Source organism: Xenopus laevis, chromosome 7L (assembly GCF_017654675.1).
Source record: "Xenopus laevis strain J_2021 chromosome 7L, Xenopus_laevis_v10.1, whole genome shotgun sequence".
NCBI lineage: Eukaryota > Metazoa > Chordata > Amphibia > Anura > Pipidae > Xenopus > Xenopus laevis.
Genome location: NC_054383.1, coordinates 129,065,149 through 129,085,432, shown reverse-complemented (window position 1 = coordinate 129,085,432; position 20,284 = coordinate 129,065,149). Strand labels below are relative to the sequence as shown.

Genomic DNA, 20,284 nt, shown 5'->3' with positions numbered 1-20,284 from the left:
GCCGCTTAGTTACCATCAAGTACAATTTTATACTTTTTTTTACTGCCTTTATTGTTTACTCAAGAATAATATGTTTATGTGAAAAAATACATTCTAACAATTAATTTGTTAGTCTTGGTCTTTAACCAGCTTGAAAAAGAATACAGATAGCGCCTAAACACTATGTCATGGGTAGACATATTTGGAAAATATTTACATGTACTGGCTTTGGGAATTACCCCCTGGTTTAGTAATTTTGCTGGATTATTAAGATGATCCTGGTGCTTCTTTCATCAAACCTTGTTCATGTTCAGTATAAAGAAACCCTGTTTGGGTAAGTGCTGTCCATTTATCCACTGATGCTCTTGGAAAAGGATTGACCATTTAAAGGACAATTCTCTTTCAGAACCTCCTGACTTTCTCTTTCATGGAGTTCTCACAAATATTATTATAATATTTGTGACTTGCATTGGATCTCAGAATATTCAACCTCCTCTTTTTCTGGACTGTCATTAGGTTTCAGATGTGAGAAATGAATACATGCATACTGCAGATCCTCCCCATAGTTTATATAAATGGGTGCGCCATCCTCAGAGAGGTTTTCATCTTTTGGTGCGATCTCTAAATCAGTATTGTCAGTTGGCTGAAAATATAAATATATAGTTACATAGTTAAGTTGGGTTGCAACCAGGAAATCAAACATTAACCCTACACCTACAGTATAAAGTTTAGAAACTACTGCATGGGTGGAAGACAAGCCTAGCCAAACTGATAAAGGGTGCCGACACTACATCACTTATTGTGCACATTACCCGCATGTCTTATTGCCTTGAATACTGACCAGTGGCATCATTTTGTGTGCTGGCCCCCCTCACAGCAATCCCTACCCACCCCCACCCATCTACTCTTCACCCTCTCCCACCCCCTGATGGCACTCCTTGTGTCTTCACCCAACAGACTCCGCACTCAAAGTTAGGTGAGTAGATGGGGAGGGGACAGGGCTGGATTTACACAGCCGTTCGCTGTTATTTCTCGTAAATTTTCATCATTGGGACCAGAGCAATGGAGTTTGGCGCACAGGAAATGTAAAAAATTATTGTATCTCCTTGTGCATCCCCAGTGTTTTTAAACCAATGTGGGTGTGGTTGGGCAGTTGGGTGTATTCTGCGGACCCCTTGTTAACCACCCCCCAAGGGAGCAGGGTCAGCTTCTTCTATAGTTATACCACTGATACTGACCCTACTGTCATTCTCTATAAAGACTGTTTTTGTCAACCAGTAAAATATGAATAGCACCGCCTCCCTTCTCTGCCCAAATTAATTCCATGATTCCAAATCCATTAAGTATTTTTGGAAAAAAGATTACTATAGTCTGCAAACATTTATTAGATGTTATTAGTAGTGATGGGTGAATTTTCCCCAATTTTGCTTCACCATTAAATTCGTGAATTTCCCAGTAAAGTTTGAAGCTCGTGTCAACTTGACACCCACAATTCTGACGCCCGCAACAATTTTGACATCCGCGACAAATTGACGGGTGTCTATTTTGTCCAAATGCATTAAAGTCAATGGCCGGCCAATCATTTTGATGCACGACAGTTTTTATGCGCACGACTATTCTGACGTGCATCCAAATTTATTTTTTTTTCGATGCGGCTCATTTTCACTGCAGTTTAGCAAATTTATTTGCCGGCGGTGAAGTGTGAAAATTCGCCGCAAATTTGCGCCTGGTGAATTTATTTGCCCATCGTTGGTTATTAGTGTCCAGCCCCCCAACTCACATCACCAGCTCACTCTAATTCAGATTTCAGTATACTGAATTTATAGCATCAAGATGTCAGATTGATATTTTGTCACTTTGACATTTTTGTCATACAGTTTATATACGATGTACCATTTTCTTGCACTTTATACAGACAATATCTGTTCACATCTATGGATTGTGCACATGTTGCAAAGGAATGATACATTATGAATCCTTTTGTACTATTATTTCTCCGTGGGGTCGGCAGTAATGCACAATCACACACCGAGGAGAGGCACTGATAATATATACACAGATAATGTGCATTCTGTTCTTCCATAATAACTGGAGGCTCAGTCTACTGGAAACAGCAGGGGGCACCATTTCCCACACTGCTGTATATTCACTTACTATCAGGGTTACAGTAGCATTGTGTAAAACACTTTTTCCATTAATCCTTTACTATATATATATATAAGGCTTTATTCCCTGTATCTGTACTTGGATGATATCTTACACTGCTGCTTCCCTGTGGGATCTCTTCATATGTCTTATGTGCATCACAGTCATTTACAGGGGTGGATGTAGTTTGTTTTTTATCATTGTGTAACAACTGTTTCCTAGGAAAACAAAATCAAGTCTTTATCCATGCAGTAAACAATACTTTCATTTGTATCGATCCATGCCACAAAAAAATGTGGTTTAACCCCAGACATCACATTAACATAACTTTGGCTATGTTTAAAGGGATACTGTCATGGGGAAAAAAAAAAATTCCAAAATGAATCAGTTAATAGTGCTGCTCCAGCAGAATTCTGCACTGAAATTCATTTCTCAAAAGAGCAAACAGATTTTTTTTTTTTTCAATTTTGAAATCTGACATGGGGCTATTATCAATTTGTCAATTTCACAGCTGCCCCAAGTCATGTGATTTGTGCTCTGATAAACTTCAATCACTCTTTACTGCTGTACTGCAAGTTGGAGTGATATCACCCCCTCCCTTTTTCCCCCCAGCAGCCAAACAAAAGAACAATGGGAAGGTAACCAGATAGCAGCTCCCTAAAGGTGGCCATACACGGGCCGATAAAAGCTGCCGACAGACCGAGTCGGCAGCTTATTGGCCCGTGTATGGGGGCCCCCGACGGGCTTCCCCGATCGAGATCTGGCCGAAAGTCGGCCAGATCTCGATCGGATGGGGTTAAAAATCCCGTCGGATCGCGGCCGCATCTGTTCGTTGATGCGGTCCCGCGATCCGACCACCCGTTTGCGCACGTGAAGGATCCGATCGTTGGGCCCAAGGGCCCACGATCGGATCAGCCCGATATTGCCCACCTATTGCCAAACGAGCGGATCTATCCGTGTATGGCCACCTTAACACAAGATAACAGCTGCCTGGTAGATCTAAGAACAACACTCAATAGTAAAAACCCATGTCCCACTGAGACACATTCAGTTACATTGAGAAGGAAAAACAGCAGCCTGCCAGAAAACATTTCTCTCCTAAAGTGCAGGCACAAGTCACATGACCAGGGGCAGCTGGGAAATTGACAAAATGTCTAGCCCCATGTCAGATTTCAAAATTGAATATAAAAAAATCTGTTTGCTCTTTTGAGAAATGGATTTCAGTGTAGAATTCTGCTGGAGTAGCACTATTAACTGATGCGCTTTGAATAAAACATGTTTTAATGATTTAGTTACACCTTTGGTCTTCATGCAGAAAAAAGTCTCCTTTTCTCTGAAGCTGTCAGGTAAGGCAAGACTATTTAAGACAAAAGGATTACTATACAGTTACTGTAATATAAAGAATTAAGCAAACCGACCTTCTCTTGTTTCGGATCATGATAAATGCTGAGATAAGCAACAAAACAATAACAAGAGGCGGCACAACAAATAGAGCTGACATGATGCCTGGTGGTTTTTGTTGTTGTTTAGTAGCAGCTGAAAAGAAAAAAATGGCTTAATTAAATGTTTATTTATGGTTAATTAGTGTCTCATTTGCTTGCTGTTTATACAAACAACATAATTAATTAGCACAGTTAGAACAGCCTGCAGGTAAAACACAATTGCAAGATGGTTATTCGTAATTACAACAGTGATTGCCAAAAATGTTGCAGTTCCAGGGGTGTAACATCCATAGACATTGGTGACATAGCTTGCAGAATAACCCATATTATCACTATAGAAATACTGAGCCAGAGGTGATGGAACTTCTCGTGGTGTTGGGCAAGAGGTGGGTAATTACCAGGCTATTGGCCAGAAGTGAATATTTAAAAAATAGTATAATTAATAAAAGTGAAAGCACCACATTAATAAGGGTTTTCATTCAACCGTGGCTTCGTTCCCTTGGGGCTTTCCATGGCCTGTTGGAAGTCCAGGTTTATTTTTCACCTAATATAAAGTATTTATTGTATGTTTCTTCATTATTAAATCTGATGGAGGATTAATGTTTGTGATGCAAATCAGGAGCACATCGGTTCCTTTTCCAGTTTCCACAAAGAACTCTTTATGCTTAGACTCTAAACGATATTTCCAATAGTTACAATACAGAAATAGTGATCCAGGCTTTGCTGCTTCTCTACTCCCAGGCTCAGCGAAATATTAAAATGCTGATCCTCATCCTTGTAGCCCAGAGATTAACATTGCTGGGTGTGATCCCAAACAGTTTATTCTCCCTGGGAATGTATAAGCTTCATCCCAGTGCTCCGGTTCTCTACCTTTGCCCAAAAACACGAGAGGGTTCATTAATATCCCAATAAAATAACAAGTATGTATGAGAGCTTTGTTTATGTTTTTACATTAGAGATTGATTCGAATGATTACATATATACATGTATGAGATGCTCTATAGAATGTAGATAAATTATAGATATTAAGAATTATAATTATACCTCTAGCGGGTGGTATTTCTCCCTATTAATACTCACATGTGACTTTAATGGTGATCGAACGGTTTGCTTGTCCATACTTATTTTCTGCCCAGCAAATATAAACCTCTGTGCTGCCAACTCCCATTTGGGTGACATTTAGTAGCTGTTTGGCAGAAATATTTTGGATATTGGTCTGTCCATGCCTAATCCATGAGACATTAGAGGTGGGGTTACTTTTCGCCGTGCACAACAGGGAAAGTGATGTTCCCTCTTCAACTTCTTCAAAGGAATTTTCTTCAAAATAACAATCTAGAAGACCTGCCACAATAGACAACAGTTTCTTTGTGGTTATTTAATATATTTTACTAAAAGAACAATATTTCCCTTCCAGGTACAATTCTGTGCTCAATTTATATGTACTGTATCTAGTAATTAATTCATGAAAGTGGTAAAGATATCAAAGTAACAAGGAAAGAAATTCCCAGGATCTGCCTAACCCACATATAAAAAATGAGTTGCTGGTTCCACACGTGTCAAAATATTTAAGGGGTCATTTAAGGGGCCACACGTAAATGGATGGAGTCATTGTATGTATTGGTGTCATTCATTAAAGGTACTTGCACCCAAAGCCATTACACCAATGCGTCCACCCTGTCTCATGTCCCACATCAATGGTTCAAATCATCAGTCCACCACCAAGAAAGTAATAAGAGCATGTGGCACTTACCCTTTAGGGTACTATTTATTTATATATACAGTTATGGGGCCTGTTATCCAGAATGCTGGATAAGGGGTCTTCCTGTAATTTGGATTACCATTCCTTAAATCTATCTATCATTGGTGTATGCTATAAACCACCTCGTATAAGTGTCGAATATGAAGCCCAGCTACTCTTGCAGATACAAGCGGCTTCACAGCTGGGTCAAGTTGTTGCTATGGGTGACTTCAATTATCCAGACATTGACTGGGGTAATGGGGTTGCTAAGACAGAAAAAGCTAGTAGGTTTGTAAATATGCTGAATGATAACTTTTTATTCCAGCTCGTTCAAGAACCTACTAGGAATAACTCTCTTTTGGACCTTGTAATAACTAACAATACTGAACTCATCTCTAACATTTGTGTGGGTGAGGGGCATTTAGGGAATAGTGATCATAACATGGTCTCCTTTGAGATTCTGTTGCAGAAGCAATTCTATAAGGGAGGAACTAAAACACTAAATTTCAGACGTGCAGACATTGACAGTATAAGGGCATCTCTGCAACATATTAAGTGGGAAATGCTTTTCACAGGGTTAAACATAGAACAAAAATGGGAAGTCTTAATAAATATACTTGTCAGTATATTCCACTTGTAAGCAAGGAACGTGGCTGCAAAGCAAAACCTTTTTGGTTCAATAGAAGCGTTGGTGTTGAGGTGGGTAAGAAAAGACGTGCTTTTAAGGCTTTCAAGTTAGCTGGTACAGCCGAAACATTTATAAGGTACAAGGAGGCCAATAAATCATGCAAAGAAGCTATAAGGCAAGCTAAAATTGCTATAGAAAAGGATATTGCAGCAAGCAGCAAAAAAAATCCAAAATTATTTTTTAAATATGTTAATAGTAAAAAAATGAAGCAGGAAGGGGTGGGACCCTTACTATCAGAGGGGGGTCAGCTGATTGATGAAAACAAAATAAAAGCGCAGATTCTGAACTCATATTTTTCATCTGTCTACACAAATGAGGAACCAGTAAGTGAAGGTTTCCTTCTTAACAGTCCCAATTCTAGTAATACAACTAATGATGCATGGTTCACACACAATGAAATTCAAAAGAGACTAGAACATGTTCAGATTAACAAAGGTCCAGGGCCAGATGGTATTCATCCCAGGGTAATTAGCAAGCTTAGCTCTGTGATTGCCAAACCTCTTTACTTAGTTTTTCAGGATTCATTGAGATCTGGCATAGTGCAGAGAGACTGGCAAATTGCTAATGTGGTGCCTCTATTCAAAAAAGGATCTCGTTCTCAGCCTCAAAACTATAGGCCAGTTAGTCTGACGTCAGTGGTAGGAAAGCTTTTCGAAGGGTTAATAAAGGATAAGATACTGAACTTCATAGCAAATCATAATACTATGAGTTTGTGCCAGCATGGTTTTATGCGTAATAGATCTTGCCAGACTAACTTAATTTCTTTTTATGAGAATGTAAGTAGAGACCTCGATTCTGGGATGGCAGTGGATGTGATTTACTTAGACTGTGCTAAAGCATTTGATACAGTGCCACACAAAAGGTTACTGGTTAAATTAAGGAATGTTGGCCTGGAACATAGTATTTGTACCTGGATAGAGAACTGGCTAAAAGATAGACTACAAAGAGTGGTGGTAAATGGAACATTTTCTAATTGGACCAGTGTTGTTAGTGGAGTACCGCAGGGCTCTGTACTAGGTCCCTTGCTTTTCAACTTGTTTATTAATGACCTGGAGGTGGGCATTGAAAGTACTGTTTCTATTTTTGCAGATGATACTAAATTGTGCAGAACTATAGGTTCCATGCAGGATGCTGCCACTTTGCAGAGTGATTTGTCTAAACTGGAAAACTGGGCAGCAAACTGGAAAATGAGGTTCAATGTTGATAAATGCAGGTTATGCACTTTGGCAAAATTAATATAAATGCAAGTTATACACTAAATGGCAGTGTGTTGGGAGTTTCCTTAAATGAGAAGGATCTAGGGGTCTTTGTAGATAACAAGTTGTCTAATTCTGGGCAGTGTCATTCTGTGGCTACTAAAGCAAATAAAGTTCTGTCTTGAATAAAAAAGGGCATTAACTCAAGGGATGAAAACATAATTATGCCTCTTTATAGGTCCCTGGTGAGGCCTCATCTGGAGTATGGGGGCAGTTTTGGACTCCAGTCCTTAAGAGGGATATAAATGAGCTGGAGAGAGTGCAGAGACTAAGTGCAACTAAATGGTTAGAGGGACAGAAGACTTAAATTATGAGGGTAGACTGACAAGGTTGGGGTTGTTTTCTCTGGAAAAAAGGCGCTTGCGAGAGGACATGATTATACTTTACAAGTACATTAGAGGACATTATAGACAAATAGCAGGGGACCTTTTTACCCATAAAGTGGATCACCGTACCAGAGGCCTCCCCTTTAGACTAGAAGAAAAGAACTTTCATTTGAAGCAACGTAGGGGGTTCTTCACAGTCAGGACAGTGAGGTTGTGGAATGCACTGCCGGGTGATGTTGTGATGCTGATTCAGTTAATGACTATAAGAATGGCTTGGATGATTTTTTGGACAGACATAATATCAAAGGCTATGGTGATACTAAGCTCTATAGTTAGTATAGGTATGGGTATATAGAATTTAATTAAAAGTAGAGAGGGGTGTGTGTATGGATGCTGGGTTTTCATTTGGAGGGGTTGAACTTGATGGACTTTGTCTTTTTTCAACCCAATTTAACTATGTAACTATGTATCTATGTAACAATAACTTAAACATTAAATAAACCTAATAGTATTGTTTTGCCTCCAGTAAGGACAAATATCTTAGTTGGGATCAGGTACAAGGTACTGTTTTATTATTACAGAGAAAAAGGAAATCAATATTAAAAACACAAATTATTTGACTAAAATAGCATCTATGAGAGCCTTCTCATAATTAGGAGTTTTCTAGATAACGGGTTTCCGTATAGCATATATTGAACATATTGCACTGAAAACCATTTACAAATATTGCCTGCAAAGATATTAAAGGGGCCTCTTTTACAAAGTTTTAATTGCATGGTTTGGGTTAAAGTGACATTTTTAACTTTTTATATACTTATAGAAATCTTTGGGACTTAATGGGGGTTATTTACTAAACTCCGAATGCAAAAATCACGAAAAATTCTTGATTTTTTTTTTAAAAAATCGTACTTTTAAAAAAAATCACGAATTTTTCGGAATTTATTAAACCCCAAGAATGGCAAAAGTCTGAATCTCGAAATTCGGCATCTTAGACCTGTCGAGGTTGTGTCAATTGGAGAAGTCCCAATGATTTTTGATATGCGCTGGGTTTTTAGCAATACCCCAAAGTTTTTGAAGATTTTGGGCAAAATTATGAGTTTTCGGGTGAAAAATCCGGAAAAATCGTGAAAATCTGATGAAAAATATGAAAAAAAACCCTGATTTTTCAAGATTTTTTCTGGAAAGTGTATTAATAAATAAGCCCCAAAAAGCCCAGGCGGATTTGGTCGGAGTTTTTTTCAGAAAATATTGAGATCATTTTCTCCAGAGTGTCTCTCTTTGGACTCTCCAGGTGATGCATGTGTTGCCCTGTGGCTCTCTGTGAAACACTGTATTTATATTATGGCTAAAACCTCAATTCCCTTTTACGAGTACACTGGCAATACAATCAAAGGCCTCTGCAGCAAAACATTATGTAATATGGTGTAAGGAAATCTCTGCCACTTCTGAGGTGCCGCTGCATTATACACTTTAGGTGGGTGAATGAAACAGTAACAAAGGTGCATATAACTAACACACAGTTGCCCCCCCTGCTGATTTTACCGTCAGGGTTGGATTTGTATATACAGATCGTTGCTTCTTTTGGGGGATCTGCAAAGAAAAAAAAATAATTGTAATTAAAATGAAGTAAAAATACAGTACATTTCATATTCTCCCAAATCTTAAAGCTGGACCCCACCGTAGTGTATTTTTACTGTGCTCGCTTGCAATCATATTCAACATGTGACCTGCCCCAAGTGTTGTATGATGCCAAAACATGGCTCTTATACATTCAGTTGCATGTTGTGTTCAAGCTACATTATAACGTTGTATTGGCCTTCCAAGGTACTAGAAGACCTCTTGTGGCCTAAGTGGCCTTCTGCCTAGTAGAATTCCCATCATATAAAGCCTGATCTGAATACATGATCCACTATGCCGTAGTCAGTTCCCCTCCAGCCAGTACAGTGTTTCCCACAATTGTGGGACCCAGGAAAAATGCATAAATAATCTTGTATTATGTATGAAACATTCTCTTAATCGGCACCTATAAGACATTGAGGAATCCTGATGTATTTCCATCTGTTTAAATGTTATCACATTTAATACTTTACCGATAGTCAGGAAAGTGTCTTTACACATTGGTGCATCAAAAGCTTTAATCGATGTGTCAGTTTATCTATGTGTGTCCCACTGATTTCAGTGGTTGGACTTCATTCTGTCTTATGGGGTGTTAGAGTTCTGAGCTCTAACACCACACTGAATAATTAAGCCCTGAAAATGAATGCAATGCAAACCAATAAGGGGGTTTTTGATTCAGAAAAGTCTTTTTATGAGCTTTATCAATCTTAAGTCTCATATTTCATATTTTTCGTATTTCATTTACTCAGCAGCTGAGTGGGTGGCACTTACATTCCAGAGATAATGTGATAGAATCATTAGTGTTTCCATGTGAATTCCATGCAAGGCATCTGTATGTTGCAGCATTACTAAGTGAGATGTTCCGTAGTGCAAGAGTTAGACTCTTATTTATTGTTGTACTTAGGATAAGACCATCTTCTGTACTCCAGGTAACATTGGCCATTGGGTTACTGGTCACAGTACACCAGATATTAAGGGACTCTCCTTCTATTACAGTCACAGATTTGTTCTCTTGTGTTAACAATCTTTCATATCCTTGAACAAAACATAAACAGAAATAGATAAGTTGGTATGGAAAAAAGGGAGTGACAAACTAGGCACCAGATCCAGCTATTGGGGACTGGGGACAATGATGAACAAGGTAACCAAAAAAAGCCATGGGGTGCACATGTCCCTAAGAAATTTTGCTGTGAAACCCATTCTTCTGTATTGAGAAAGCCAGTTAGAGGACTAGCGAAATGTCTTTAAGAGAAAAAAAAATGACAGTCCAGTTAATATGATTTATTACTATAAATATACCATGACCTGGATCAATGAGAATCTTCACAGACATATGTGAAACCCTGTAATTTCCAATTACACCAAAGACACATTTAACTGGGATGGTAGAAAGTGACGGGTATAATAAAGTCTCACAATTTAATAAAAGTCATAGAATAAAGTAAAAGACCCCTTAGAAGGGCCACATAGTCAAAACTTTAACCTCAACTCATGGCTAAAATGCCACTAACATCAAGGGGCCGATGCATCAAGGGTCGAATATCGAGGGTTAATTAACCCTCGCTATTCGACTGGGAATGAAAATCCTTCGACTTCGAATATCGAAGTCGAAGGATTTTGCGCAAAAAAGTTCGATCTAGAGCGATCAAAGGAATAATCCTTTGATCGAACGATTAAATCCTTCGATCGAACGATTAAATCCTTCGATCGATCGATTAAATCCTTCGAATCGAACGATTCGAAGGATTTTAATCCAACGATCGAAGGATTATTCTTCGACCAAAAAAACATAGCCAAGCCTATGCGGACCTTCCTCATAGGCTAACATTGAGTTCTGTAGCTTTTAGGTGGCGAACTAGGGGGCCGAAGTTTTTTCTTAAAGAGACAGTACTTCGACTATCGAATGGTCGAATAGTCGAACGATTTTTAGTTCGAATCCTTCGATTCGAAGTCGTAGTCGAAGGTCGAAGTAGCCCATTTGACGGTCAAAGTAGCCCAAAAAACACTTCGAAATTCGAAGTTTTTTTTTACTTTGAATCCTTCACTCGAAGTTAATGAATTGGCCCCCAAGTATAGCGACAAAAGGACACAGAGTAAATCTTATTATCACTGGGAAATATATTCTGTTTGTTTCTCAGTTTCAGTCAATATCAGACTTAACCATGGTAAAAATATTTCTGTCAACTGAGATGAAAGTATTATGCTCCTTTCTACTAATGGTTAATTGTGATTTACAGCATTCTCTCTTTGGGGCAGAATACTAAAGTTTGAACGGTAAATTCGAATTTTCATTTTTTTTTTCCCGTCAAAACTCACAATTTCTAAATTTAAAATGTAAAATTTGAATGTGAGATTTATCACACCACAACCCTGGAAACAGTTCTAATTCGATACTTTCGATACCACCTAAAACCTGCCAAATTAATGTAGTTGTCAATGTCTGCTGAACCATTTGAATATGTTAATTGCCTTCCTGAAATTTCAAGGTTTTTTTAATAAAAAATATATATTAACATAACTTCGAAATTTGACCTTTGCTAAATAACCCCTTTAGAGAAGCAAGGATACAACATTAATTGCTTCTTTGATATGGGATGGAGGAAAAAAGTATTTATTCCTTTCTGCTCCTTGTTTGGCCCACTTTGGATAACACTGGTTCTGGTCACTTTCTTTAGAGGTGCAGCGGTGCATCTTGCCTGCTTTCCCAATGGCTCTAACTCTGCATATGTGTATTATATCCCTACTACTAGTGATGGGCGAATCTTTATCGTAATCTCTCACGAAAAAATCATGAAAAAATTGTGAAAATCGGAAATGGACTCCGTCAAATTTTTACCACCACCGGTGAATAAATTTGCTAATCTCCTGCGAAAATTTGCGAATTTATTCACCTGCAGCGAAACACAGGAATTTGCCGCAAATTCGTGCCAGGCGAATTTATTCGCCCATCACTACCTACTATTAGACTGGCACATGTGTAGTATTACTGCCTGTTTTGCTTACGTGTGCCAAGTCAGAACCATTTGGATAGCAGGCAAGATTGGGCAATCACTATAGAAACGTCGGTCCATTGAAGTTTTTCCGACTTCCAAACCAAAATTTGATACCCATCACAGTTACCTGTTTCTTCAAAAAGTATGACTAAATGCCATTTTCTATGCTGAAATCCAGCTGTATAACAGTTCTTCTCTTTCTGCATCATTTGAAATCCTGGCAGGGAAGAAGGGACTAAACACTGATGTTACAAATTGTATCAATTTCTCCACAGCTTACAGACAGCATGCAGGAACTACATAACCCACAATGCATTGCACTGGGATGTTCCTTTCCTTATTGAAATCACGTGTGCAGGGAATTGTGGGGGTTGGAGGATGCAGGCTGAGGACAGATGGCTGTTTATACAAAGTAACAGTAGTCAGTCAGCTCAGCAAAGTAGTCAGACAGATCAGCAGGAGAGCAGGGGGCTAGGCTTAGGGAATTGTTCTGAACCATAAAAAAATCATGAAAAGTCTGCTTATTATTTAAATGATGTATATTGCAAAGTTGCTTGAAATTATTCAAAAAGCTCAAGTTATGTTTTTGTGGAGTTCCCCTTTAAAGAAGAACAATACTGACCAGCTCACTTGCAATTTACTGTCTATAGTCAGCAGTTGGCTGCCATATATACTGACACACCCCTCACCTTGCTGGGCTTAAGTGTCTTTAGTGATGGGCAAATATGAGCTGTTTTGATGTGTAAAAAATTTTCGCAATGCATTGAAGTGTATGAGCGATACATTTTTATTGATGAGCAACAATTTTTTTTCTCCCATTGGAGTCTATGGGCATCATTTCCGCAAAAGAAATGGCGAAAAGTTTTGCTTATCACTACTTTAATAAAAATGGTTAAAAATACAGTAACCGTTGAAGTAAGTATTATTTAACACAACCAGTATATTGTAAGCTTTCATGGTCAGAGCACTTTGAACTAATTTCTCAATTTCTGCCCTTCCCATTGTTTGTACAGTGAAACCTCAATTTTACACAGCCCCTGACATTGTTTTCCCTTATTTTTTATAGTCCCATCAATATATAATGCTTAATATATTTCTCTGATTTAACATTTTCCCAGATTTTACATAATTTTTTTCTGGTCCCCTGAAAAACATAAAATGGGGGTTCTGCTGTAATTGTTTTCATTCTGTCAGTGACACTGTTTGAATTCATTATACAGTGAAGTGAAATATCTTGCAAACTCTATGGGAGCGGTGTATTAAAAGGTGCATTAAAAGGTGCAAAGTTTGCTACTGGTCTTGCAAGCAACCAACTGGCAAGTTGTTTTAAAGGGCATGTAAAGTTTAAATTAGAATAAGGCTAGAAATGCTGTATTTTGTATACTAAATATAAACATGAACTTACTGCACCACAAGCCTAATCAAACAAATGATTTATGCTTTCAAAGTTGGCTACAGGGGGTCACCATCTTGTAACTTTGTTAAACATCTTTGAAAGACTAAGACTGTGCACATGCTCAGTGTGGTCTGGGCTGCTTAGGGATCGTCATAAACAAAGCTGCTTGAGTTCTGCATGGCTGGGAAGTAAGGCAGGGGCTCCCCCTGCTGTTCATAAGTATGATTGTTTCCCTGCAGAGCAGTTAGGGACCGTCTGACAATTCCTATCCACAGCAGTAAATGAAGGGAGAATTTCACTGCATACAGTCAGGTTTCTTATAAAAACTGTACACATGCCCTTTAACTATTCAGCTGTTTGAAAACAAGCATATGGTTGCTATGGGATACTAGACCTGGGCAAACTTTGTGCCTTTTTATTACAGTACTATGTAAATATAATATTACCTGGCATAGTGATATTCATGGAAGGTGGATCTGCAAAGATAACACAAATTTTTTGAAACAACAAAAATTGGTTTAAAAATATCAAGCCATAAAAAATGCTTACAGTGGATGACGTCATCCACAAGCGCACTGGGATACACGAGGCGGCCGAGACGCCGGCTATACCATCTACATTGGCTGCCTGGTGACTCCAACAGATGGCGAAGTGGTGACTTTGTTTTATGCGAAAATTTTAACATCAACATTGTGAGTGTGTTTTTAATGCTATTTTGAGATTAAAAAAGTGACGATTTTACACTATGTCAGCGCATTGTTTTAAAGCTACAGAATCTGGAGAGAAGTGAGAGGATGAATGTTACACTATCTTTCTAAACGCCAAAACCTCGTTTAAACGTTCGTGAGTACCCTCACATAAGATTCACTTCACTGTGTGAATTTTTATAAGTGGCACGGCAAACAGTATAATTTATAAAGGGCACTGTTTTATTACTCTAATTTCACAAAGTGGTGTATTACATTTATACAAAAATACTACACTATATGAGAATCATTCTCTTGTTGTCTACACCTCGTGCTGGATTAGCGCTGGTTTCCTTTCGCAACTCTGAATTGGATTCCATAAAAAATGCTTAACATAGACTTTCTGATACAGTGAAAACCCCTCATTTTACACAGTTGGCGTTCTCACTAATAAATATTGCCTGATGTATTTCCCTGATTTTACCTTTTACCCTATTTTACACCATTTTTTCTGGTGCCCTGTAAAACGTAAAAAGGGGCTTTTAAATTACTACATAAGACATAAGGTCAGATCTAAATGAGATCTTCAGAACAGAACAAAAAAGAAAAATGTACAAAACAAGATAAAATAAAATCATATTGATGTCTACAAATGTTGAATTTCGAATTCATGGGAGTTTTTAAAAACTCCCATGAACTCGAAATTCGAAAATCGAATTTGTTCAACTCGGGTAAATAAGATCAACCCGAAAACTCGAATCAAAGTCGATTTGAATTTTAAAAACTTGATTCAAGTTTTTTCTCCGAAAAATAAACTCGAAGGTCAGGAAGGCTGCAAACAACTCCAAATTGATCCCAGGATGTCTCCCATTGACTTAAGCAGCAATTTGGCAGGTTTAAGTGGCGAATAGCCGAATTTGAGTTTTTAAAGGGCCAGAGTATGATAAATCTTGAAAATCAAATTCAAATTTTTTTTTTAAAAAAAAACTTTAATTGAATTTGAATAATTCAATTGTAATTTGACAGTTTTGGCCATAAAAAACTTGAAAATTTGAATTTCGAATTTGAATTTTCAATTAGACCCTTGATAAATCTGTTTATTTTAACATTAGATGCCTCTTAAGCAATAACTGGACATGCAAGATTGTATCCATTATAATAATAATAACCCAGAGAGATCACTTACATTCTACATCCAGGATGATGCTTGTGATGGCAGAGACTTGTCCATAAGTGACTGTACAGATTAATGAGGTGTTATGGTCCTGCTGTGATGGGGTGAAAGTGATGTTGGACATGTAGGTGGAAGTATATGGGTGCAGCAATGCATTGGTTCGGGTTTCTGTAATTCTTATACTTCCTTTCCATGTGAATACGGGGGCAATCCCAGTGCACCATTCCGGAGCAGTGCAAGTCAACATCACCTCCTCCCCTGCCGCCATACTCCTATTGGGAGATATATATGGCTCCTTTTTGGAAATGTTCCATAAATCTTAAAACACAAGGATCAAACAGTGACATGTGTTATCATTACTATGATAGTGGATCACTTAAAGTTATTAATAATCATATCTATCCATAAATATTCCCATATAGCCTATGTAATAAATACATTATAGTCCACCTATTTTAGACCCAAGTGCAGCTGCTCAAGTTTGCCACAGCCAGTTGTGCAAATAAAACCATGACATGGGCAGGGACAAATACCTGCCTTTTCCCCCAAACTGGCCTAGGAATAACCAACTCGCTCACCATACATTTTATTTGTTGGAGTCTTTTTGTCCACAGCTTTATTGCACAACAGATTATTTAACAATAGATAACACATATATCAATAACAGTTATATTAACAACATTATAAACATACAAATATGAACAGTGATATACCATTAACATTTTAATCCTCTGCAAGGCCCCTGGCAATGGACCCAATTAGGTGCATGCAATCGTTAAGCCACCAGCCGCTTGTGCCTTCTAGCATGATGGGTACGCAGGACTGCATGCTACCCCCAATACAACATACCCTCCCAGAGACCACCGCTCTTAGAGAGGAACACCACCAACCAAGTTCCATTAACCAACTTGGTACTTGGTAAAACTCCACTTAATTAACTCTCCCCATTGCCAGGGACCCGCCGCCCGGCTGTGACAACGGGCTATTCCCTCTCATCACCTCTTGGTTAGTCAGCCCAATACTCACCATTCCACATCAACTTATCCTGTGCCCCACTACCCAGGCCACAATTGTGACAACTAGCACAAAGGGTAACACAAGGGAGGGAGGGTGGGACTCCTTTTCTTCTTCCAAAATGGATGCCCTCCTTAGCAGTTAGTGCTACACATCCCTTTACAACTCCACCCCCCAACTACGTCACTAAACCCACTGCTAATCCCCTGCCAGGCAACTTTGTCCCGCCCCTGTCATGCACCCTTTGCCAGCATGCACTGTCCTGGGTTTCACTTTCTTGTGTGAATAGTGTTCTTGCACTTCTGTAACTTATACTTGCCACTGCTTGCTCTCATGTTCTGTAATGAAGTCAGCATGCCTATCAATGCTGGGGGGCCCTGGAATTACCCCATCTCCAAAATTGGCAGTAGCTCCAGGATTACCATAGCATTTTACGTCAATGGCCCTAGTGCAGATGTAATTCCAGAACTGATGCTAACTAGACTAGTGCATTTATTTTAAAGATTGCAATTGTGTGAGGTGCATTGTACCTTCTCTACTGCTGATATACTGGAATTATTGGAAAATAAACTTTGCATTGCGGGTAAAAAATGGCATAAATTGCACTTTGCACACTTTATCTTATAAATTAGCCTATATTTTGTCACTGAGATGCAATCCTTCAGTATACTGTAAAAGTAATATAATCAGAGCCACCATCAGGGGGGGGACAAGTGTTTCTGGGCCTGGGTATGAAGGGGGGCCCGGCAGTGCTGCACTTTTGAAAGAGCCGGGCCCCCCTTGCGAGTGCCGATTTGCGGCCATTTTTGAATCCTGAACAGCCGAAAATATGAATCCCAGAACAGCCGAAGTCCCAAAGCGGCGGAAAGAACCAAAGTCACAAAAACAGCCGAAATTGAAGTCCTGAAGCGGTGAAAAGACCCAAAGTCACGAAAGGAGGTGAAGTTGAAGTCCTAAAGCCACGAGTTCAATTCTACTGAACACCGAGTTGTGTTTTTTTAATTCCCTGGCCACCAATGTATTATTTTAATATACTATAGGCCCCGCAACCAATATTTTTTTAAAAAATATTTTTTTGGGCCCTAATTTTTTTTTAACTTTTAAGGGGGGCCCTGGCGCCAATGTTTTTTTAAAAATAAATTTTTGGGGGCCCAATTTTTTTAACTTGTAAGGGGGGCCTTGCCTGGCGCCAATGTTTTTTTTTTTTAAATATTTTTTTGGGGCCCCAATTTTTTTTTACTTGTAAGGGGGGCCCTGGCACCAATGCTTTTTTTAAAAAAACTTTTATGGGGTCCCTGGGGCCAATGTTTTTTTTTTTTCTTATAAGGGGGCCCTGACCATCAATAGCTTTTTATAACTTGTGTGTGGGGTGGGGTTCCTTTTTTAGCGCTGATGTCTGTGTGGTCTTTTAACTGTGATGTGGACTGGGCGGGATCTGAGGCGGGGCTTGGGCGCCAGGGGGCCCCGAAAATGTTGTTGTTCAGGGCCCCGTGATTTCTAATGGCGGCCTTGAATATAATTTTTGTAGCTGGCAAGTAGGTGGAGATTGATCAGTACTCACCTGTCACCTTTATATTCGGTTGGATACTGTTGTAAGTGTATGATAGTGTATCCTCCAGTCTGAATTTGTAAGTTCCTGTATCTTCCAGTTTGGCCTCATTGATCAGAAGGGAACAGTCTCCTTTGCTTACTTCCCCAGTCAGGGTAAATCTTGTTTTTTTAGAATCAGCAGAAGATACAAGTTTAGTACGATACGTGGACCAGATTCCAGTGGCTGTTGGGGATAATATTTCCCCTTTAGGAACAGTAAAGTGACAGGGAATGTGCACACACAGCCCCTTTTGGACAGTCACATGTTTTTGCATGTTGATAGTATACTCGCAATTAATATCTGCAGAGAGGAGAAGATTTTATATTTCATTTAGTTGTGCAGAAACAAATACTCAAATGAATTATTTTACTCAAATTCCATTTGTTGGTTGGAAACTGGTTTCATCGTATATTAATGGGTCACACTGTTACTGTAATTCCTCCATAGGAACAATGAAACCAATTTTCAGAGTTATAAGTAGTGGCTTCAAATATCCCTTTGTGGCATAAACCTAATGTAAATAGTAACAGCTCAATGCATAATTATTTCTTCTATTTTCTAGAAAAGGGTTACGAGTCCTGCTGGTACTTTCAGTTTTGTGGAAATTCCCATTGTTTAGCGGCAGAGGGGGTTTGGCTATGTCGAAGGGGCATATTCTGTCATAACTGGTTCCTTAAAGTGAAACCAAGTAATGAAAGTGTTTTAAAGGAATGACAATATGCCCTGCACTGGTAAAACTAGTCGGTTTGCATCAGAAAGACTACTATAGTTCATATAAACAAGCTGCTTTGTAGCCATGGGGGCAGTCATTCAAGCACAGGATACACAGTAGATAACAGATAAGTACTACTATAGTTTATATAAACAAGCTGCTGTGTAGCCATGGGGGCAGCCATTCAAGCACAGGATACACAGTAGATAACAGATAAGTACTACTATAGTTTATATAAACAAGCTGCTGTGTAGACATGGGGGCAGTCATTCAAGCACAGGATACACAGTAGATAACAGATAAATACTACTATAGTTTATATAAACAAGCTGCTGTGTAGCCATGGGGGCAGCCATTCAAGCACAGGATACACAGTAGATAACAGATAAGTACTACTATAGTTTATATAAAAAAGCTGCTGTATAGCCATGGGGACAGCCATTCAAGCACATGATACACAGTAGCTAACAGATATGTACTACTATAGTTTATATAAACAAGTTGCTGTGGCCCTGCCTGCACAGAGACATATACGAGCTATTGTCTTGTGTTATTTTAAATGCTACATTGCACAGGAAAATGTAAATAATACAAAACGCCAAAATGCTGGTAACATATTAGGTATTGAATGAACAGGCACGTGGAAATTAGCAGAGTTTGCAACCGGTCTGGTAACCCATAGCAATCAAGCAGCACGTAGCATTTACAAGTCGCCTCTTTGAAAGTAAAAATCAAGGTCAAGGTGGCCATACATTTGCCAAAATTAGATTCCAACTTCTGGACCAAGTCGGCATCTTATTGGCCCATGTATGGGGCCCGCCTGGTTGATATCTGAATGATCCCTCCAAAAAAACGAATTTCTACAAAATTTGCTAGAAAAATCTCCATACACCAAAGAAGATGCATTATAATAAATGTACCCTCCAGAAATATATGACAGTTTTAACTGTACAATATGAGACTTCTGCCATACGTATCTATTATTTTTAGTGATGGGTGAATTTGTCCCGTTTTGCTTCGCCACGAATTTTGCAAATTTCCCGCGAAATTCGCGAACCGGCAGAAAATTCACAAAGCGGCGATTTTGCCACCTGCGACAATTCGCCGGGGTCAAACTTGATGCCATCCCCCATTAAAGTCAATGGGTGTCTGTTTTTCGTCGCCGGCATCATAATCGTCGCCAGCATTGAAATTCGCCCCAAATTCGTGCCTGGCGAATAAATTTGCCCCATCACTAATTATTTTACCTCTTCTTAATTTATAGCAGGAGGCACAAAAGTTGATCCCTCCCCAAATGTGGTACTTGTATTAGGATTCAAAGACAAACACAATAAGCACAAGGGGTTGAACTCATACTTGCCTTTCAGAAGCACAAGGAAGATGGTGATCAGAGCATGCGATGGTGGCATCAACATTCTCTTCATCCCCTTACAATTAAAGATCCGGCACATGACCTGCAAACAAATAAATATTTTATAATTTAATAACACTTTTATTTGGCACCACAAGAACATTTTTCATGCTAGT

General features: G+C 38.9%; 2 protein-coding genes across 3 annotated transcripts in view; both read right to left on the bottom strand.

Annotated features, from left to right (window-relative positions):
* Positions 1–20,284, bottom strand: part of LOC108695947 (sialic acid-binding Ig-like lectin 10) — a 72,104-nt gene that overhangs the window by 25,258 nt on the left and 26,562 nt on the right. The gene's annotated exons all lie outside the window — the stretch shown is intronic.
* On the bottom strand, positions 47–18,341 carry LOC121395650 (sialic acid-binding Ig-like lectin 14). Of its 2 annotated transcripts, XM_041569712.1 has the most exons (9): positions 18,016–18,341; positions 15,453–15,758; positions 14,027–14,056; positions 9,963–10,226; positions 9,117–9,164; positions 4,647–4,907; positions 3,543–3,660; positions 2,240–2,342; positions 47–622 (listed from the first exon to the last, which is right to left on the bottom strand). In XM_041569712.1, exons 1-9 carry the CDS (start codon positions 18,317–18,319, stop codon positions 428–430), a joined length of 1,629 nt encoding a protein of 542 aa, XP_041425646.1. In that variant the 5' UTR covers positions 18,320–18,341; the 3' UTR covers positions 47–427. The 2 variants fall into 2 exon arrangements, with proteins under 2 accessions (XP_041425646.1, XP_041425647.1); XM_041569713.1 differs by lacking the exon at positions 2,240–2,342 and having other exon boundaries at positions 502–622.